Genomic DNA, 24,051 nt, shown 5'->3' on the forward strand with positions numbered 1-24,051 from the left:
CTTCGCAAATGTTCAAAGAGAACTATTAAGAACTGAATAGTGCTCCAAACAAGTAATTTACCTTGTCTGCATCCACTTTTCCTCTGATGAATTCAGATTTCCAGAACTGTAGAGCTTGTTCTAGTGTTAAACCGATGCCTTTTAGGAACAAACCATATTGCATACGGCCTCCATGACGGAGATGATGGTTATCACGCAGAGCTTTGTGCAGTTGGCGCATGCAGGGAGGAAATGATTTAACAGAAAGCTGCAACAGGAAAACATATTATTGAATAGATTGACTTACAGGCTGCATTTTGATCACCAATTAAATCTATTTAGAAAGGTGAACAGCTTGAGGAGAGAAGGATATGCAGGGGCTATAGGGACTATGCGTAAATCTATTTTACGACTTCAATATGCCTGTAAGCATTTGAATCTAATATTTTGTTCTATACAAGAGAAAAGAATAAATGCAGCACAGAAATACAGTTATTAAAAAAAGAAATGGTCTTTACTAATTCTAGCCAAAAGCATTAATCAGTATGGTTAATTAGTTACCAGTTTAAAATATGGATTCTGATTGTATATTAATAGTGGTTTTGTTCTCACCCCCCCCCCAAAAAAGTATACTCTACTTGATGGCATTGATATCATTTATAGGTATATCTTGAATTTGTTTAAAACATTTTATACTGCCCTTCATCCTATCACAATTTAGGTCAGTGTATAACAGGCTTACCCAACCTGGTGCTGTTGAACTACAACTCCCATCATTCCTGACAACTGGCTATGCTGGTTGGAGCTGATGGGAATTGCAGCGCAAGCGATCTGGAGGGACTGTGCCGGGGAAGGCTGGTGCATTAACAGATACAGAAAAACAGCAGAGTGGGGGTCAGATAATGCATTTAAAAAAGACTTAAATATTTTCAGATACATTGCTGGGTGCACTTTAATTAAGTTTATTTTCCCAACTATTACTTGCTTTCATTTCTTAGATACGATATGCCCGCTATAATAATAATCATAATCATAATCAGCAGTACAGGCAGTGACCATTTTGCCCACATCTAACTGACATGTGGGCATGGAAGCGCGGGTCATTTTGGACCCGGAAGAGGACAGAATTGGGACAGAACAGGGCAGGCTTATACGTGTGTGGGGGTCAGGAACAGAGCCCCCCCCCCCCTGTAAAATAGTCATTGCCTGTATTAAGCTACCGTATTTGGTTAACAATAAGGTGTTAATAGTTACAGCAAACCTCTAGACCGACTCCTTTATATCACTTTTAAAAAACAAACAGGACTTCTATGCCACTGGTTTCCTTGAGGATAAATATATTGGAACAGATTCAAATGAGGTTAGTTGTGCATTACTGATTTCATGTTAATCATAACCTTGTCTCATTGATTTCAACAGGACTAATGCATGGCCAACTTCCTCTGGATCCAACCTGTTATTATACGTAAAGGGCAGTCAGTTTCTTCACACAAACTGAATGCTGGACAAGGGCAATACGGGGTACAGTTTAAAAGCATAAAATACTCACAGTGTCAATCTGTTCTAATGAAATTTTCCCAATGTTTCTTTCAATGCTGTAATCTGGACCAACATATGCATGACTGTGGGGTAGAGACAAAAGAAAGTTTTTTATGGTATATGAAATCTTCAACAATTCACTTCTTGTTACAATGGGGACTTAAATACACAATTGTTTTTATGGATTTTAGGAGGAAATCATTCCAACGTAACAATTCAGCAAATATGACTTGAATACACTAAAGCACTTTGAAACTTTTTTTTATCCAACACAGTTCTGACATTTCACCACACGAGCACCTTGACAGATTTATTTTGTGGCATTTCTTCCTGAGAAACAAGATCAGAATCATAGTCTGGGATGAACATTATGTTCCAAGTATGAGCAAAATACCTGAAACTTGTCAAAGCAGCTGCCCAAAGAAAGTAGTTCTAGACTTCAGTTATAGATCCTTTATACTTTTCACATTAAAGGAACTGCTAGTAAAAGTGTGTCTTCTTAAAATTTATCAGAAAATTGTGACAACATTTCTATTGAAATACTACAGAGCTCCATGAGCAGACAACCCCAGAAAGTAATAAAATCATGATTGTGGTTTTAAAAAGGGTCTGAGGGAAGGAGAATATTCTGCATGAATTTCAAGTGCAGTCATACCTCATGTTAAGTCGCTTCATGTTATGCTCTTTCAGGTTACGTCCCACGGTGACCCGAAAGTACCAGAAAGGGTTACTTCTGGGTTTTGCCACTTGCGCATGCACAAAAGTGCAAAATGACGTCATGCGCATGCGCAGAAGCGTCAAATTGCAACCCACACGTGTGCAGACGCGCCGCTGCAGGTTGCGCTCTTTTCATGTTGCAAACGGGCCTCCGGAACGGATCCCGTTCGCAACCAGAGGTACCACTGTAGATGGGCTCTTTTTCCCGCCAAAGAACGAAACATGTTTGTTTGTTTGTTTGAAATCTAACCAAAGGGATGAGCTTGATGTGTTGACTGAGATGGCGCAGGTGACATCATGGTAAGAACAGCAGCTCTCTACTACCCACTTGAACCTACCATCTGCAGTGAAAGAAGCTGAGTTTGAGAAGGGAGGGTCCACATGGCTCTCCTGTTCGAATCTCTGGTGAAGTGCAAGGAACAGCCCCTCAATGGGCTGGTTGGGCCCTTTTACTTTTTTTCTTCTGGCACAGACAGGTCCACAAGTTAGCGACCACCTGCAATGTAGCACTGCTTAGGAGCTTCACCATACCGGGGCCAATTAAGGCAAATCTCAAAGATTTGCTTGCTGTAGGCTGCAGTAGCAGCTGCCTGGGCACACCTCAGGGGGATGCTCCATACCTATTCACCATCCGCAACCATTTCCTGCTGCTGACTGGACCACCCAGTAATACCGCTCCCCGAGAACTATTATAGGAAAAATATACTGATACATTACCTGAGATGACTGAGCAGAGGCTGGAGTCTCTCATCTGTTTGTACAATGGGCAATGACCGTGCTGTGAGCTAAAAGGGATTGGGGAGGGGTGGGGAAACAAGTCACAAAGAGCCAATGAAATGCTGCTCTCTTTTTTTTTTTAAGTACAAACTACAGTTACTAATAATGCAAATAAAATTAACTTATTCACCCAAAAACTTATTCTTCAAAAAAACCACTGGAACATTTGTTGTCTCTCACTCAATCACTCTCTCTTGTTGAGTCAAATCTCCAGAAACAGAAATCAACAACTCTTCTTTCAGCTTTTTCAAAGATGTCCATTTGTTTATCATCTTTCTACCTCTTCCTATTAAGCTTATAATTTTATCAGCCTTCCACATAAGCTTTAAATCTATCGATTCAATCTATTATTAGATCAACGCAATGTCGTTATTTCAACAAGTTCTTCTCCAGACCCATTAACCATTGCATTTAAACTACTTAAGTTCTGTTGATGGGAAGTAGCATTAATCCACTCCTCTGCCAAATCCACTCCTGATGAAGAGCGGAGGAAATCAATGTTTCAGTAAGTGTTTCCACAGAAGGCTCTACTACAAGCTCTCCGTATAGTTAAGTCTTACAAAACAGATTCCTTTCCATCAATTACAGTTGTTTCCTTAGGTGAACATCTTTTTTTTCCTCTGTGCTGCTGAAGCATATTAGCTAAGGTTTAGCCACGGATTGAGGAAGTGCCCAGTTCAAGCCTAACTTCTGCCACTAAATACAGGTAGGTAGCAGTGTTGGTCTGCTATAGTTGAAACAAAATATTTAAAAAATCCTTCCAGTAGCACCTTAGAGACCAACTAAGTTTGTTATTGGTATGAGCTTTCGTGTGCATGGTATCCAATGAAGTGTGTTTGTTTCTGCCACTAAAATCAACAAATGGCTTTAGATAAGCCATTTTCAGACTCAAGTCTTGCTGGACCACCTGTAATACGGACCTAACAGTATCAACCTACCTTAAAGGGCTGCTACAAGGATTATAAGGTAATATATTTAATTTATATGCCACTTACTAGAACAAAAGTGCTCCCAGCTACTTACATCTGACAGTCTAAAGTATTAATTAAGAATACCAGTAAAAACAAGTTACATTGAAAAAAAGGAAGAAAAAATGTTAGTAATTCTAAAATATCTGTGCTTGCTAAAATCGCACGTCAAAATTACATCCTTGGGTATGTAATAATACTCATCATCATGCCTAGCAATGTCAGTGAGTAACTTATACCTCCTTTACCCACTGGCTGCTTCTCATTCAGTCTTCATGGTCTCTCACACACATACCTTCCCAGCATCCATATCTGCCTGCCTAACAATGGGAAACCCTCATGGCTGCCTCAAGCCTACATCAGATTGGAGGAGAGGAATGGAAAAGGGACTCCGAGAACATAAACCCTTTAACAGAGGCTCTCCATGAATGTTGAACATTCTAAGCGTTAAGCATTATTACACTAATCTCAGTTATTCACCCATCTTGCAGTGCGTTGTGCAAATTATTGTTGTTGTTAGCCATAACAAGCAGGAAAGGACGGAGCAGGGAATTCTACTTCACTATGTTTGGAAAAGCTAACAACCGCCTCCCATTCATACTGTTTCATTCTCCAGATCATACACTAAGCCCATCTCTGGATATTGCTCCCTAGACAAGTATGATGATTCAGTTGCCAAAGTATGAGAGCAGGGAAGCAACACAGGACGTTTGCACCACATACAGAAACATGAAGCTGCCTTCTAGGGAGTCAAATAATTTGTACATCCAGCTCTGGACTGTCTAGTCCGACTGTCAGCAGCTCCCTAAGGTATGAAGAAGAGCTTTCTTTCCCAGTCTGCTGCCCAAAGATCTTTTAAACAGAAATGCCAGGTACTGGACTGAGGACCTTACGTTATGCATGCAAAGCATGCATCCTACGCCTATATTTTGGTCATCCCATATGTTCAGAGAACTGGGAGGGAAAGAGATATTTCTACAGCTGTGAAAAATACCTAGGCAGCTACTTTAAACTTGATCAGAAACTAGCTTGACGGCTGTCAGGGATGCTATAGTAGTCCATTTCCTGCATTAGCAGAGGGCTGGACTAGACAATCTGTGAGGTCCTTTGCAGTTCCATGACTTTTAGGGTTCTATAATAGATAAGATTCCAAAATAGAGATTATAATCAGCAAAACCATAAATGATACGGTTAAATCTGTGTGCCACCAAAAAGATGAAGAAAATGTATATTGTTTTTAACAATCACATCTTTATTTCCATGCAATACCCTTTTGTAAGAAAATAACACAGGTACTCATGCTTAGATATTGGCACATAATTGCATATCTATTAGGAGCTCCTTCCAACTCATTGCTGCTCTAAAGATAGATCTGGGACATGCATTTGATTGATTGGCTTTCAATGTAAGTATTTCATGCTTTTTGGTGCAGTGATAGCACCAAAAAGGCTGGTTTGATTAATAGCCAGACAAGCAATGCACAAGCTTAAAGCAGCGGTCACCATCTTTTACGATTGACAATTCTATGCTTTATTATGGATTTTGTTCCAAAGAGAAGCAAAAATGTAGTATGTTGTAACAACATTCCACAATTTTGCATTGTTCATACCAAGAGAATACTCGTCTGAATTATAAGGGTCAAAGAGTTTCACCTTATCATCACCAAACAGCAGCATCTTGTTGAATGTAACATGTGAACACCTCTATAATTGGAACAGATCCATGTCTGAGGTCAAAGGCTGCTACTAGGCTAGTTTGGACCTTAAACTGGGGAGATACAGATTCAACCAGGACTCTTATTGAGAGACACTGGCCCAGTCATTATCTCAAGTCTCATGTAAACGGCAGGATTGTTGCAAGGATTAAACAGTGGGAAGGAAAACAATCACATACACCTGTCTGAACTCCTGGGAGGAACAATGGTGTGTGTGTGTGTGTGTGTGTGTGTGTGTGTGAGATGTCTACTTATTCCTCATATCAGAAAGTCTAATGGGCAAGTTACTGGTAAGTCTTGTTTTACACAATATGTTAGATCGGGGGTAGGAGAGGCAAAAAAATTCAATAAAAAAGGACCAATATACTGAATCTCTAATACAGCACACACAATTTTAATTAATTAATTAAATTAGGGCAGTTTACAGTATAAAAACACAAAAATACATAATGTATCATCAGACAAAACAATATAACAGTATAACAATATTATATATATACAGAATGCAATAAACAGGATTTCATTCAATATATAGGATTGCACTGTCAATGATGCTTTGCCTAGGTACTGTATTTGGTAGTTAACATAACAGCAGTTTTATATAATGTAAGAACTATGCTTGCAAACAGCATCTCTTTTAACACAGCACAATTCCTGCTCCGGGCTTACATTTATATGCACACATACCCATACTTTTGCTGGGTTGTTAATATGTAATTCCAAATAGGTCACGTTGAGTACAGCTGTATGGTGTGTACTACCGAAAGCGATTGATCAAGAAACAACCACTTCGCTAATGTTGCAGCAAAATGTCACAATGCAAATGTTATGCAGCCAGGGAAATCAATATTAGACCAGTGTTTGCATGCTGGTATGTTGCCACAACTAGACAGCTGACATTTCAATGCTGATCAATTTTGAAAAAAGTTTGGTTTTAACCTTTAACACATTGCAATTCTGAAGAAATACTCAAAGTATGCAATCTTAGCAAAGATGTAGTTATTATATTTTAGCACTATGGACATCCAGAGACACTTAAAAAAAAACCTATCAAAAGCACTAATTTCATGTGAAGAATTAGGTCCCCCACCCCATTAACAGCTATCCAGCATTTCTTCACGTTAAAATATATCAGGTGGTTGCTTACCACTGAGTATTCCCATGGATTTCTATCCCTGGGGGGGTGGGGGGTTTGCAAGAAAACAGTTTGTGATAGATTTCTTGTATTTGGAGCCTGCCCTTTTCCATAGAAAAATATCAAAGCAAGTAATAAAGAGCAATACAGTGGTACCTCGGGTTACATACGCTTCAGGTTACACACTCCGCTAACCCAGAAATATTACCTCGGGTTAAGAACTTTGCTTCAGGATGAGAAGAGAAATCGTGCTCTGGTGGCGCGGCGGCAGCAGGAGGCCCCATTAGCTAAAGTGGTGCTTCAGGTTAAGAACAGTTTCAGGTTAAGAACGGACCTCCAGAACAAATTAAATACTTAACCCGAGGTACCACTGTACACAAAGAGGTCAACCAAGGAAACCCACAGAAAGGACCTTGAGCTCCCCCATCCCACCCTACACACCACAAAGCTTCAACAGTTTAAGAGAGGAGAGGCCATGAGCCAAAGAAGGAACATTCTTACAAATAGGAATGAGCATATAACAGTAGCTTTGCTTGCTGTTTTTTGCCACACTGCTTCATGGCACTGTTTAGAAAGCAAAGCTCTGTCTGCACATATTGTTTGATCCTGCCTACATGTGCCCCTTGGGGACGCGGGTGGCGCTATGGGTTAAACCACAGAGCCTAGAACTTGCCGATCAGAAGGTTGGCAGTTCGAATCCCTGCGACAGGGTGAGCTCCCGTTGCTCGCTCCCTGCTCCTGCCAACCTAGCAGTTCGAAAGCACATCAAAGTGCAAGTAGATAAATAGGTACCCCTCCGGTGTGAAGGTAAACAGCGTTTCTGTGCGCTGCTCTGGTTCGCCAGAAGCGGCTTAGTCATGCTGGCCACATGACCCAGAAGCTGTACGCCGGCTCCCTCGGCCAGTGAAGCGAGATGAGCGCCGCAATCCCAGAGTCAGTCACAACTGAAACTAATGTTCAGGGGTCCCTTTACCTTTACCTTACATGTGCCCCTTCTTTGATCTCCCCCATTACGTTGGGAAAATTAATCACTTGATATCTTTTGCAAATCCCATGTCTCATTTGTTTCAACACAACGTACTTGCACAGTACTTCATACATTGAGCACCAGGGGGTTGGGCCATTTCTAGTAGGTTACTATCATTAGATGGAAAATGCTCTCCACAAGAGAATCATCTCATAGCTTAACATTTGAGAGACAAATAGGGCATGCAACAAAATGTTATGGTGGATTCCCAAGTGGATGAGCACAACTGTAGCATATCTGATAGTGAAGGTTTCTCCCCATTGCTAGGTCAGCTGGCAATGTTGTGTTAGATGAAAAGTGAAGGGGGTTTGTTGGAGATGCCAGAGAAGGGAAAGGTGCTAGCATTAGAAAGGAGTACTCTGTATGCCCTTGAATATATATAATGGGCAGTGTGATACACTAAACAGGTTATAAGTCAAGAATACTTTGATTTAGGATGCAACCCCCATGCAGAGTAGGTCTTATTTCCAAGTAAACATGGGTAGGTTTAGGTTGCACATTTGATATTAAGCCTGACTGCATCAACTGTTACTCCAAATGCTAAAGCGTTTAAGTTTGGATGTAAAACATTCCACTTCACTGTTCAATGATGATTCATGAAATAAATCAATAAAAGAAGCTATTTCAGTTTTCCCTCGGGTCATAATCTCACACACATTTTCAGGTCACACTGAACTAAGTGGGAGTTCTGTGTTGAGTTGACCCACGTTATGTTCGGGCTGCCAGGTAAATTTTCAGAATCTAGGCCTTCTTTTAATTCAACTTACAAGCCTCTACTTTACCTCCTTGCCAATCAGGAAATCTTCAACATTGGCCTGCAGTCCCCAAAGGCTTTTGGGGGAGGGGTTGTTGTTTACGACATTCTTTCTCTCTCAGGGAGCTCTCTAACCCACATCATCACTCCATGTGCATGCTTGCATGTGCCCTTGATTTGCTTTGCAATTTAACATTTCAATCTGGTAGTTTTTAGTCAGGAGAGTTCTTTAAAGTGTTGATTCTTTAAACTATTTTAACCTAAAGAGAAATGTGCAGGAACACTCCCCTATTACCAGATCTTTATATGACTGTCATATTCCTAAAGTGAGGAGTGGGAAGCACAAGTTACCTTAAAATGTGCATCTCAACCAGTCTTTCACTGACTTGCATGGCTAGAAGATATAACACAACCCTTTGGGCCTTGGTGCCATATTATGACAACATTATAGCTCAAGGTCTTCCAGAATTTAAACAGTGGTGTGCTATTATATACAACCTTAGCGGTTTCAAAATTCTCAGCTCCAGTGGAAGGAACTGAAAGAGCAGTGGGCACAGTTCAATGGGGCTTTCCCACCACTTCCTGTTGCAGCCCTTAGTTCCCCCACCCCCCACGGTCACTCCTAAATATTTCAGGCCGTCTGCAACAGTGTAGAATATGGAGAAGCAGGCAAAACGACGGGCTGAACTGGTGGAAGCTGGGTGGGCCTCTCTTTGCTTGAGTGGAAGCACATGTCACTCATGTAAAGGGTTTTCTGCTACATCTTACTCTGCACTAGGACACAGCTGCTACTGAAAACCCAGCTGAATAGGCTGACTGGGTCAGCAATAGCAGAGAGGGAAGGCTAAACAAAGCTCTCTTAGTGGCTAGGTAAAGGTAAAGGCACCCCTGACCGCTGGGTCCAGTAGTGGCCGACTCTGGGGTTGGGGCGCTCATCTCGCTTTATTGGCCGAGGGAGCTGGCGTAGTTTCCAGGTCATGTGGCCAGCATAACTAAGCCACTTCTGGCGAACCAGAGCAGCGAACAGAAACGCTGTTTACCTTCCCGCTGGGCAGTACCTATTTATCTACTTGCACTTTGACGTGCTTTTGAACTGCTAGGTTGGCAGGAGCAGGGACCGAGCAACAGGAGCTCACCCCGTCGAGGGGATTCGAACTGCCGACCTTCTCATCAGCAAGTCCTAGGCTGTGGTTTAACCCATAGCGCCACCCGCATCCCTTCTTAGTGGCTACAACAGCTGGAAAAAAATGTTACACAGTTGTGTAGGTGCTGCAGTCACCTGAAGTCCTTTGCCACCTGAAGGCTTATTGATGGTCCAGAATGGCCCTGTAACCACCTTGGTTCTTGAATTTAATCTGTTCTGGGAGTCTGCTCGACACCCAAAATGGATTGAAAACCCAAGGCCCAGCTTCCGATTGGCTGCAGGAGCTTCCTGCACTCAATCAGAAGCCGTGGAAGCTGTGTCAGACGTTCGGCTTGTGAAAAACGTTTGCAAACCGGAACACTTACTTCTGGGTTTGCAGCATTCTGGAGCCGATTTGTTCAGGAGCCAAGCCGTTTGGGTACCAAGGTACCATTATATTAAAGAAAACCAATTTGCTTCTGCGACTCTTCCTATTATAATGTCCTCTTTTCCCCTCAATTGTTATCTACGCCACCGATTTTTCTTCTTCAGTTGCAGCAATCCTAAGTGACTTCCAAACAAGTATAAACAATGTAGCAACACAACTCCTTCCTCTTCCAGAAGCCTTTTAAAAATGTTGTGATATTTAAAAACTAAACAAGAATTGAAATCCATAGATGGTGACTGTACTCATTAAAGCGTGTTTGAAAGCTTTTCTGAGTGCAGTTTGTCACAACTTTTTAGCGCTTTTTGTACTAAACGCACCACTTGCGTGATGGACAGTGAAGCAACACAATTTCCATTTAATTGATTTAAATAAGGCTGAATAAATCTTCACCTTTATGTGACAAGCAGTCAAGACTGACAAGTGATGGTAGGCAGGTAAAAGTAAATGAACAGAAGTCTGAATTGCCCTTGCCATTTATCTTGGTCTTATGTGTCGTAAATCCAGTTTGGGAGAGAGACATTCTGAATTTCACTATTCAAGCACTAAATGAAACTGTCTCCTTCAAAATGATAGTTCCACTACAGCAGTGATACATATCCTCGTTTTAATTAACCTAATGGTCTATTCACCCACCATACTTGGAGGCCTATTTCATTACCCTAAATTAACATTTTCTTTCCATTAAACATCAGATAAAAGATACCAATTGCATGCCTGGTTTACAATACATTCAATCAGTAGCATTCCTTTGCTTAGTGGTAGCAACGTAAAAAAAGAATAGAAGTACCAAAATGCACGTTGACCAGATTACTAATAAGGAAGACTATAAGTAATAAGACACAGGTATTACACTCTTATACTTCAGAACACCTGTTCATTAGCTAACCCAATATGGCCCTAGATCCTTTGTTGGTACTCTAAACTTTTTCTAACTTTGGTGACATTGACAGAGTAAATGTGTCACCCAAAGTACCTATTGGCTCTTGAGTTATTGTTTAAGAAGGATAAAACTGAACTTATTTTAAAGGTCTAGGGTTTTCACAGCATTATCCTCTCACCAGATCCACTACCTCACAATGTGATACGCTTTCCAAATCCTACAGTTGGATGAAAAACGACCCAAGGATGCAGCACTTTTTGGGCGGTAGTTATGGAATGCCCTCATGGGGAAGGCCTGATAGGCTCCTTCCCTTCCAAGTTTTAGACACACTGTAAAGACTTTTCTTCTCAGGCCTGCGTTTGATTCATGTTCTCTCTCCTAACTTCATTAATAATAATAATAATAATAATAATAATGTGCTTTACTGCTGCTTTGGTTTTATTCGTTTTCTTACTTTTTTGTATTTGCACTCCTGTTTTTACTCTATGCTGCTTTGCATTTTTATGTAGAAAAGCAGAATACAAATAACATGAAACTAGTTACCGGTAAGTAAGTTTCCTTACAGGAGATGTAACAATACAGAATTAAATCCAGCAATGTCTGCTAATGGAATGAACACCATTAAGAGAATGGGCTCTTCCCCTCATCCCACAGTTCCCTACACCAATAGTAGAAACTCAGGTATATAAGCTAGGCACCTAATGGCACCTTAAATTAGGGTTACAGTCACCAGAACGGAATGTCTAGTTGACATTTTTGGGCAAGGCAGCTCTAAAGACTTATTTTTCAAATGGTGGGCTGACTGTGATTGATTCTCAGTTAAACGACAATCTTGAGATAGGTTAAGAGCTTTGACAACTTAAATAAGGAAAGTCACTTGATCCAGGGACAGTCCACATATATATTGGCCTATTCTGACCTCTTTTTCTTAATGCTGACTACTCCTGCTCAGGCTGCACAGAAAAAGCATTTTGGTTTCAGAAATTCATTCCGATTTCAGAAATTCATTCTGATAAAATATAACTGGTGGAATTCTACAGGATGGGGTCTTAGTGTGTGAAAACAGTCCAGATCCAATGATCTTCTTCAGGCATGCACCTCCATATGCTGGAGATCTCAGGAGCCATCCTGGCACCAGGCATCTTCACCTGGTTGCAAGTAGTCAAAAGCAAGGTGCAAAATGAGCCTGGCACCTGGCTAATTTTTAACACTGCCCCACACACAGCCCTAATCTGCTCTGAGGGACACTTGGAAGAGCAGGTTTGCAGGGGAGCTACAACAATGGATGTCAGCCATGGAGGACGAACAAGGAAGCAGCTTCAATAATGTAAGAGGTATATGAATAACAGGCTTGTGTTTTAGAAGTTATGAGAGCAAAATGTAGTTCTTGGGAGATGCTGAAAAAGGAGGCGTGACAGGAGCTGTCAACTCCGTGGATGCAGGAAAATGTAAGATGGCCCATGACCCAGATGGAAGGACCATCTCAGACAAACAAAAGGTACACAATTTTTGTACAGCTTCATATTCACATTTTCTATAAGCATGACAATAAAAAGATCTTCCAAACATGTCAGAGATCTTAAATCATTTTTTTCCTGATGACTGAAAACCCACTGTACCAGTGTTGAATAAAAAGGGCTTGCTAAACAGTCTGAAGAACAAAGCCAAGAGCCATTTATTTCAACTTTCTAGACCTAAAAAGTTCCCTCACATAGAAAGGTAAGCTTAAATTATGCTAGAGCTACAAATTAGACATATTCTTGGAAATCACAGAAGTAATTCTGTCTCTGTGCGTAAGTTATGAGACTAACCAAGGTGCTAACTCACTTGATATAGTTCAAGAAATGATTATTACAACCCAGTAAGTAATTTGTCTCTTTGCAGTAGGATGCAATAAGGCCATTTCTCTTGTATATATTTTTTAAAAAGGCCAGAAAAGACAAGGATTGCCAGTCCTCTTAATTTCATTTATAATCTGCTTCAAGGAATGGACTTTTTAAATTAAACACCAGAAAAGATATATTTAGAATAGACATTAGAGTAATTTGTCATGAGGAACATTAAAAGATTATTGGTTTTATAACATCTTATATCACTGATGCAAAGAAATTAAGTCACTCATTACAGTACAGCAGATGTGTACTTTTGGTATTTGCAAAGTCTTTACTAAGTAATTTACCATAACCCAGTCATGTCCATGCAAACTGTGCAGCACAATCCTATGCCTATTTACTCAGAAGTCCCACAAAGGGGACGCAGGTGGCGCTGTGGGTAAAAGCCTCAGCGCTTAGGGCTTGCCGATCGAAAGGTCGGCGGTTCGAATCCCTGCGGCGGGGTGCGCTCCCGCTGCTCGGTCCCAGCGCCTGCCAACCTAGCAGTTCGAAAGCACCTCCGGGTGCAAGTAGATAAATAGGGACCGCTTACCAGCGGGAAGGTAAACGGCGTTTCCGTGTGCGGCTCTGGCTCGCCAGAGCAGCGATGTCACGCTGGCCACGTGACCCGGAAGTGTCTCCGGACAGCGCTGGCCCCTGGCCTCTTAGTGAGATGGGCGCACAACCCCAGAGTCTGTCAAGACTGGCCCGTACGGGCAGGGGTACCTTTACCTTTACCTTTTTACCCACAAAGGTGCATATGATGGCAGCCTTCAAAATATTATTTAAAACATTCTCTAGCCACTCCATAAAGTGCTTTTAATTTGAGTGTCTAGAAACCTCCGAAATAGTCAAATTAAAATACAGGGGGAAATACAAGAGACAACGGCTACATTTACATGTAACACCAAACCAGGGTTTAGCACTGCATAGGCATGCCTATATGAGCCTGAGAGAAGCATTGGGGGGGGGTCACACATTCCCCCCTCCCACACAACTTAGGAGAAAGTCAGAGTTTAATTTCACTTTTACAGAATCCCAATTTACTGTTGCATTTGAACCAACCAGGGATCCTGATTTAAAACAAACTCTGGTACATTTTTATAAGCTGGCTTGCTATGGACACTTGAGTCTCCTGAGAGGCTAGAGCCCCAAATCCTAAGGAGGTTTAAGCCTCTTAGCAAAACACTCACCAAACAGGGCAGGGTTACAGGTGCAGCACCATCAAAACAAACCATGTTCAAGCATGGAGAATCAGTCTAGCTCTAAAGTGTGATCCAGAGACAAACAGTCCAAGCTCAGTATGACAGGGAGCTCAGACAAGGTACAGTGGTACATCGGGTTAAGAACTTAATTTGTTCTGGAGGTCCGTTCTTAACCTCAGGTACCACTTTAGCTAATGAGGCCTCCCGCCGCGCGATTTCTATTCTCAAAGTTCTTAAACCGAGGTACTATTTCTGGGTTAGTGGAGTCTGTAACCTGAAGCGCCTGTAACCTGAAATGTCTGTAACCCGAGGTACCACTGTACAACATAGCAAGGAGGGAGAACAAGGAGCCAGAGACCTGTGTTGTTTCCAGCAACCAGGCGGTTCAGGATACGTTTGCCTCCTAGACCATACTCAAACCACAGCTACTGGTAGTGAAGGACTTTCAGAGATTGTTAACTCACAACAACAACTCATGACCTTTGCGAAGAATCTGGGTATGTAGACATGTTATATGTTGTAACTTTTCAGCCCGGACAGCTCCAAGGGTTCTTTAGCAGGTCTCCCCCTGCAAGGGATCCTCAGCACTGGTTCCAGGGAACGCTGCCTGCTTCAAGGTCTCCAACCTATAGGGTGCCTTTCATCATCTGAAGACTCCATGTGGGCTAGACATGCCACAAAACCACTCTGCCTAAGTCTTCCTCCAGGCAACGGGGAGGAGGAGAGTTAAACACTCGGGGTTATTCTGACAGTGTTAAATCATGCTTCACTGTTACATGAAAACATGGATATTGAGAAATGTCCAGGCAAAAGGAATAAATGGAATGTTTATACCGCACCCAGGAGACTTGAGAGAGATCGTATGTTGGCAGCACTCTTAAGAGAAATCCAATGGGACACATCACTCCATTGCAAAATCAGGAGAGACTTCTCGCCTATTGGGAATATTCAGGCCTGCAGTCTAATTCAAGCAACTACCTCAAGTAAAGAATTCCCAGACCGAGTGAAAAATACTTGTTTTTGTTGTTCAGCAAAGACCTGGATTCTCAGATCAGCATCCAGCAAATACAAGGCAAGAACAACTACAGTGGTACCTTGGGTTAAGTACTTAATTTGTTCCGGAGGTCCGTTCTTAAGCTGAAACTGTTTTTAACCTGAAGCACCACTTTAGCTAATGGGGCCTCCTGCTGCCACCGCGCCGCCGGAGCACGATTTCTGTTCTCATCCTGAAGCAAAGTTCTTAACCCGAGGTACTATTTCTGGGTTAGAGGAGTCTGTAACCTGAAGCGTATGTAACCTAAAGCGTATGTAACCCAAGGTATCACTGTACTAATAGTCCAAGGGACTGCACATAGCTATTTCTGCCTTTTTAAAGAAAAGGCCCTAACAGGAACTCCATGCACCACTTGACAAACTATTTTTGAAACTATAATGAAATTTCCGAATAGCTTTCACAGTACGGTGCAAAGAGTCACTGCTAGGCAAAATGGAGTCAAAAGCTCTGTGGATACACAACCCCAGTCTTTGCATACCATTAAAGGTACATTTTGGTTGACAGCCACTCTACACATATGCACATAATACAATCTTCAATGATGGGATGAAGAAGCCAGTTTATATCCCTAAGTTTACGTTACTGAACCAACAGCAGATCAGCCACTGAGTTCTGGCAGACAAGTAAAGCTTCTCTTCCCAGTAATAGTTTGCATCTAGTAATAAAGAAACTTAACAAAATTGAAAATATGCTTCTCATTGTCATTCTGCATAACTAAGGTTAGAGGAGGAAGTGGGGGCAGGAGGAACAGAGGCATGCTGCAAAACAGAAATTAATTTAACGTTTTAAAATTGCTATGCTGCAGGTTCACCTTTAGAACAAAGTAGCTCTCAAGCAGTAAAGCTTTAAGTAGCAGAATCCACTTGTGCAATATTACATACAAAGCCTTCTATAAAGCCTCTTTCAATAGCATGGCTGTTTCTCAATAATAGGAAAGCCTTGAAAATGAGAGGAGAAATCACTTGCACACCTCCCATATTGGCTCTAATATATTTTTTTTTGCATTCAGTAACATCAAATACACAAAGCACTAGTAAATCACTGAACCAATGTAGTGTAACATATAACCGAGGTACTTCCATTTACATGACATTAGAATGGAAATAGGATGATATAAAAGTGTACAAACATCAATTCTTTAAGCAGAGTATGATTTAGAACAAAATTGACTTGGCTAAAGAAAATAGTCCCGCCCCCCCACAATATAAGAATTCTGGTTTCATTTCACAAAGCCATTTACCTCCTCTCTTTGATCTCTCTTGAAAGGTACTTAACTGACAGTTTCATGTCAGGATTTTAATAATATCTGTATGCTAGAAGCAATTGCAAAATTAACCTAAGGAACATGATCTTGGAAAAATTGAAGAGATAATGGCAAGGGGAGAAAAAGTTTTGAAACTGAGAGCTACTGCAGTTAGACAAAGGAAGTTGTAGCAGCAGCAGTAACTGTGATGAGCCTCTAGATTCTAGAACCTCATCAAAGTTATTGCTGCAGAGCCTTGAATAAAAGACCATTTCCCTAAAACCAATTTGTGGAATGGCACAAGTAGCAGGCTACTTACTACAAGCTCAAAAAGTATTGTGTGGCTGAGGGGCCTGAAGACATTCAATAGCCAATTTTACAACGCAATCCTATATACACCTACTTTAAGTCCTATTTAGTTCAATCAGCTTACTTCCAGGTAAGTAGGTGCAGGCTTGTATACAGTTTTTTGCCTTACTCAGAGTAAATCCACCGAAATTAAGGAACATGGCTATCTTAGGTTTATAAATTTCAACGGGTCTATTTTGAACATTTGATGGATTTTTGTTTGTGGTACCTAACAAGAGCCTCTTTTCCTATTCAGGATGGTAATTAATCTCCGCTTTTGAAACCAAAGCAAACTAACACTATAGGAAAACTGAAACACTGAACTGCTCTTTTTATTTTCAAGTTGTATGAATTATTCAAGATGTATGAATTAATGCTAAAATGTGTTTCTTCCCTAACAAGACACTCTTTTCATAGTGGCACATTTATACTAAGTGTGAATATTGCCTAGTTCACAAAGTCTTCTAAAGATTGGTACAAAGGGATCTAGAACCTTCCACCCAGAACTCTAAGGGCTATTTTTGCTTGATTTTACCCTTTGGGAATTACATGTTCCTGCTTCTCAGAATGTCAAAGCACATCTTAATATAACCCCAAACAAAGTCCCCCCCCCCCCGGACTTTAGACATGCTTTTATAGCAAATGTGCTGCCCTCCAAATGTTGAACTCCATTGTCATTGGCCATGTTGGCTGAGTGTTAGAATCATAGAAACTTAAGAGTTGGAAGGAACCCTGAGGGTCATCTAGTTCAACCCCCTGCAATGCAGGAATCTCAGCTAAAGCATCCATGACAAATGACCATCCAACCTCTGCTTAAAAATCTCCAAGGAAGGAGAGTCCACCACCTCTCATGGGAGTCTGTTCCACTAACAAGATTCCCACTACAACATCTACAGGGCACCACTTTTACTATCCCTGCATGGAGTGTTTATTTTCCTTCTAACTTTTCTATCTTACCTTGCAATGAGAAATAATGAAGTGCCTATGTATATTGCTGCGACGTTATGGCAACCCCTCCCCACAACTCCAGTTCCGACCCCTTCTTTCAGTGGTTTCACTTCAGTAAATCGTCAAAACTTTACCACTAAGTTCAGATTTTGAAACTGAACTAGTACGAAGCTATAACTGAGACAATAAAAAAGCCCAAAGAGTGAATGCAGCAAACAAAAGTACTTTGTCCTTTTTAACAACTTGCCATCTGCGAACATTTTTACCAGTTAAAAATAGATGGTTAACTCAAATGAATCCATTGGAATTGGAATACGTTGTGCACAACAGATGGCTTGTTTATACAACAGTTCTGGGGAACATATTTGTTACAGCTTCTTCTTAGTTGTTTCTTGTGCCTATAGTCCAACAAAATATCTGAAACACCCCATCATTGCTATATTAGCTCTTTAACCATCGGGAGGGCGAGGGATGGGAAGCCCGAAGGCAATGAGAATCTAGAACATATGGTTGCAGCCTTTAGGATGTCACAAAAGGCTGTGCTTCAGCAACTTGAATGTGTGTTTTACAAAAGACATAAAGCACCATTTCTACTGCTGCAGCACAGGACATAATATACTGCTGATTTTTTTTGTGAAGGTCATTTTATCTGATCTCCATCTTTGCTTTTTAAATGCATTGCATTTTAATATATTTATATATGTATTTCAATATATTTTATTGTATTGTATTCAATTTCAATGGCTGTAAGCCTCCCTGAGTAGTGGCTTAGCACCAGAAGGAAATGGTTGCATGTGCATGAATCTTAAAATAAACCACCTTTTCACTTTAGCAAAAATCTAGTACCAGGAGACCTATTACTTATCCCATATTTGCTAACAGGTAAATTTTGAAATAAGAGTGAGAGATGCATCAGTATCTCTGATAAAAATTAAAGAAATATGCAACACCGACAAGGTCACAAAACTGGCCTTGTATTTAAGCACTCACTGGCATCAAAGAATTGCACACAGGCAAATGAGTGAGCTGGTGGAAGAGGATTGGAGGAATCCATCCCTTCTCCATGCCTTGTGGAAACTAAAGGGGTTGCCATAGGAGAGAAGTCCCCTGAAAAGACATGTACAGAATGCTGAAGAAGGATGAAATTGTGAGTTTACTAGTATTGGGATAGGAGAGCGGGGGGGGGGGGCGGCAATCACATCTGGCAACCAATGCCAGTTTCAGATAGTAGATGGATGAAGGTAAAGGGACCCCTGACCATTAGGTCCAGTCGTGACTGACTCTGGGGTTGCGGCGCTCCTCTCGCTTTATTGGCCGAGGGAGCCGGTGTACAGCTTCCGGGTCATGTGGCCAGCATGACTAAGCTGCTTCTGGTGAACCAGAGCAGCGCACGGAAACGCCATTTACCTTCCCGCTGGAGCGGTACCTATTTATTTACTTGCACTTTGATGTGTTTTCAAACTGCTAGGTTGGCAGGAGCAGGGACCGAGTAACGGGAGCTCACCCCGTCGCGGGGATCTGAACCGCCAACCTTCTGATCGGCAAGTCCTAGGCTCTGTGGTTTAACCCACAGTAGATGGATAGATAAGTGTAAAAAGTCCAGGACACAAATTCTCACATCCCTCTAGTGGCTATGGTGGCTCATTTACCAGAAGTAATGTATTTAGCGTTAACTCTGGAAGCGTATACTTGATTCTAACCAAACTAAGCCTCCGAGAGCAAAATATACATCAGCTTTATTAATGTATCATTAAGGCTAACTGCATGCTGTCATCTGCCAGGAGAAGTAAATGCAAACTGATATACTATTTGCTAGCAATCGAGATCAAATGAAACTTAGACCTTCCATTTTCCAGCTCAATTCCTATGCACTGAAATACTACAGGGATCCATATAAGCCCTGAATTCTCGGTTCACGGCGGTGATGAAGAATAAACTTGTGGGATTACATCACCACAGTGATTCTCGGTCTACTTGAGTTCCTGGGCCAAACCCTTGAAACTCAAAACACACCATAATGAGATAAACATTACTTTCCTTCAAACAATTCCCATACATTCCCAGCCAGCATGCGATTGATTCTCACTTCTACTGGATTCTAAGTTCTTACAGCATCACTATGTGAAAGACAGCACACTAAAACCTTATTGGAGCTCAATACAAAGCGATAAGGCATCAGAGACACAACAGCCTGAATTATGAATATGCAGATTGTACTTAAAGCACTCTCAATCAGAGGGGAGGGGCACCCATAATTTCCAGGTATGGCCAGAACCACAGCTGGTTCCCAGTGAAGGAATCCAGGAGAAGGGGAAAGTCTGGGTAGAAATGTCCACAAATGCTTATGTGTAATTTTGGTCCATCTTGAGTGCCTTCTCTGTGAAAACAACAATTCTCCTCTAAACCTATTTTGACTTTGTTTTGACTTATTCACTGGCAGAAGCATACCTCAGACAATGGCCTTGCAAGAAATAATATTTATGCACTTCACTGCGCAGTGACTGAAACTGTTAAAAAATATTTCAGGAAAATATTGCAAGTACCTTGAACTCACAAGCAATGCCAGACATCTTCTAACTGCTCTGTAGTATCACAAATGGGAAAAAATAATAAATGGCACAGAAATAATAGAAAGGCATTAAACGAAATTATACTAAAATGAAAGCACTTTTCTGCTGCACTTCAGCACAAAGCATCCAGAGGACAAAGTCATTTTAATCATGTTTTATACTGCACTGTCAAAGTTATTACCTTACTAACCTTGTATATGCATATTATAAAAATCATCCATTTATGTTACAGTGAATTACTTTGGGTTAACACTCAAAACTCAATACCTGAAATGAATCTCAAGTGACAAGACCTTCATTAATCATAATTTTCTGATATTAATGCCACAACACAAAGCCTTCTTCTTCACAGTTTGAAACTTCAGGTGATCAAATATTATTGAACACCATCTGTATCAAATTGCATACTCCCTCTCTCATTCCCAAACAGAAATTACTGCTAGGAGCTACATGAAAAATGGTGTTTACAGATTTGAGTAGTGGAGGAAAGGTGAATCCTTGACCAAAAGGTGTAAAGAAGCATGGTTCGATATGTAGCATTTCCACCTACAGTGGTGCCTCGCAAGACGAAATTAATTCGTTCCGCAAGTTTTTTCTTCTTGCGAGTTTTTCGTCTTGCGAAGCACGGTTTCCCATAGGAATGCATTGAAAATCAATTAATGCGTTCCTATGGAGACCGCTTGCCAGGCTGGCGGTGCGGAGAAGGGCTTTTCTCCCCACCGCAAGCCTTCAGGACAGGTACGGGAACAGAGGGGAAGGCGCGCAGCGCTTCTCCTCTGTTCCCGGGGCTTGCGGTGGGAGGAGGGTTTTTCCTCCCCACGCCAACATTCAGAACAGCATTCTGAAAGTTGGCGGTGGGAAGGAAAACCCTCCTCCCACCGCAAGTCTTCAGGACAGCCATCCGAAGGCTGGCGCGGGGAGAAGGTCTCTCCGCCCCACCGCCAGCCTTCGGAGCAGCCATCCCAAGGCTGGCGGCGGGAGGAGGTCTCTCCGCCCCACCGCCAGCCTTCGGAGCAGCCTTCCGAAGGCTGCCGGTGGGAGGAGGCTGGCGGCGGGAGGAGGTCTCTCCGCCCCACCGCCAGCCTTCGGAGGAGGTCCGAGGACAGTGGGGAAGACGCGCTGTGCTTCCCCGCTGTCCCGGAGATTTCCCTATGGGCTTTCGTCTTGCGAAGGAAGCCCATAGCTGCAAACTGGGGGGAGAAAGAGAAGCCCCACTGAACAAGCAGACACCTGCTCTGCTTGCGTAATGGAGCTCATCCAGAGACTTTTGAATCATTTTGTCTGGATGGATCAGAACAACCACTCAATGAGTTAATCAGCTCCCAGTTCCATGTTATAATCAGGAAGCAAGAGTGCCAACCAAACTGAAATCTATTCTGGAATTTAAATCCAAACATTCTAGAAGTATATATTATACATCAAAATATTTTTGCATAATGCAGGCTATGAAGCTTTCTGGAATGAACACAAACATGTTAACCAGTGGCAACTGTCCCTCCCTGTGGATGACACACACCCATTCATAAAACAAAGATATTGTCTTATCTTCAAGATCCCAATGAGAAAGGAAAGGGGTCTTTCACTGTTCCAGGCATGAGAGACCAACCTTGCCCTTCCTGCCCACTTCACCCAATACTTCAAATTATCTGTCAATGTAAATATGTAGAGCAATGGTGTAAATAAATGCAAGGTCAGATTGGGCAGTGTATCTAGAAAGAAGTGGGAAGTGTTTTCTTGAACTTCTTTTTCTTGCCTCTCGAGACATTGACGGATGCCAACGAAAACAACAATACCTTTGAGGGACTAGGAAAGTTATGGTACCAGAACAGATCTGCACAACTTACGACAACCCCTAGATATGATTTCTGCTCCTGAAAAAGACCTTTTCAAAACGGTATTTCAACCACTTTTTGAATCAGAGCCCAGCTTAACCATGGATTTTCACCAGGGATTTAACCCATGACTTTGGTGCCCCTCCCTCAAAAAACCCTATGCTTTCCAATGACTATGCCACCTTTCTCCATGACCCGATTCTTGTTCCTGACCTTCTGCTGTACCTCCAAAATGCAGCATTAGGTGCAGGACAACTTTCTGCTATCCTCCCCATCTCCATGCTTGGGAAGGGGAAGCAAGATTCCATTTCACGTAATGTGGAAACATGCCTCTGCTCACCCCTCCAGGGAGGGCAAACACCAACAAGCATGAAGTCAAGTCATCGCACCTTCCTCTCCCCAGCCCAAGTCAGAGTGCAATGGGGAGGCAGATTTGGTTCTTGATTTGGCTCTGCACTGAACAGGTGCTCCAAGTGCCCCCAACAGCAAAAGATGTGTTAAAACCTCTTTGGTTTAAGGCTTCTTCTCAGCTATGGGAAAACCCCTCCCCTGCAGCTGGTCACCCTCCACAGAAGATGGCAAGAGAACTTGTCATTTCAGCTGTGGTGAGCAGAACTGTGGACCCATGAATTTAAAATATCCCTTCACACTTAGTCTGCATGGTGCATTATCATGGTGGCACCAGAAGCGGTTTAGTCATGCTGGCCACATGACCCTGAAATTTGTATGTGGACAAACACCGGCTCCCTCGGCAACCCCATAGTCGCCTTTTGTTATGTACTGAAGTTCTCACCCTGCGCCAGCAGGGGGATACTGTAGATAGTTTTCACTCAGGTCCACATATGCAAATACGGGATTGAAAGTGACATTCAGTGATTGGATAGTTACAGAAAGTGGTTACTGTTGTGTTGTAGTGGAGCTCTATATAAGCAGGCTGGCTGAACCCTTCAGTTCAGTTCTGTTCTGGCCTGTCAATAAACAAGAGCTGTTTGAAGAATCACTGTGTCGTCTGATATGTTCACCCACAACTTAACACTTTTGACTGGACTTAACTGTCCAGGGGTCCTTTACCTTTTGAAGCATAGGCTTGGTGGTCAGAACACACATAGCACCCTGTGGCCTCAGTTTAGCACACTGAACAATCGTTTTATCAATATATTAAAAAGCTTCTTAATTGGAGCTTATCCGCATTTAGTTGCATCTGATAAAATCAACTTTAAAACCAAACTATCCAAACTTTAGCTACCGTGAAATGTTTCCCAAACCTAAATAAATAAACATTCAAAATAATGATTGCAGGTTACACTGCAAAATCTTAAAGTGAAAGTTCATAAGGATTTCTGTAGACTCCAAGAATGGTTTTATTATACAAAACTGCAAAAGAAAACCAACCTTTACAAGTACGAAAGAAGCTATTTCAGTGTTCTGCTGTCTCCTAGCAACTAGGATCTGCTGGTGTCTTCTCATCACAAGTAGGCCATTTGTATAAAATCTGTTGTGTTTCGGGGCAGTCATGTGTCAAGCAAAGCAATGGTATGCACAGCAAGAAGCTTCCAGTGATAAATAAAATAGCAATGATAGTATTTTTATTAGGAACCTAAGAAGCTGTCTTACACCAAATCAGACCATTGGTCCATCTAGCGCCATATTCTCAACACTGACTAGCAACAGCTCTCCAAGGTTTCAGGCTGGGAACATACACAAACCTAGAAGGAAATTCAGAGGACTGAACTTGAGGCCTCCTGCTTACTGAGTAGATGCTCTACCACCAAGCAACAGACCTTCCCCAAACAGGTAATGCAACACTGAAGAAAGGTTATTCAGTTCGATCACAAAATAAGCTGGAGTAGAATCATGCTACTTAACAAAAACAGGAGGGGTCAGTGGAAATGCTATCTGTGCAACAGCACCAACGGACC

General features: G+C 41.9%; 1 protein-coding gene across 1 annotated transcript in view; it reads right to left on the reverse strand.

Moving 5' to 3' along the window:
* Nucleotides 1–24,051, reverse strand: part of PRIM2 (DNA primase subunit 2) — a 70,730-nt gene that overhangs the window by 23,330 nt on the left and 23,349 nt on the right. Inside the window, 3 exon segments of the mRNA XM_079970444.1 lie at nt 62–247; nt 1,529–1,601; nt 2,953–3,020. Coding sequence (XP_079826570.1) covers nt 62–247; nt 1,529–1,601; nt 2,953–3,020 — 327 coding nt within the window.

Source organism: Podarcis cretensis, assembly GCF_951804945.1.
Source record: "Podarcis cretensis genome assembly, chromosome: 3".
NCBI lineage: Eukaryota > Metazoa > Chordata > Lepidosauria > Squamata > Lacertidae > Podarcis > Podarcis cretensis.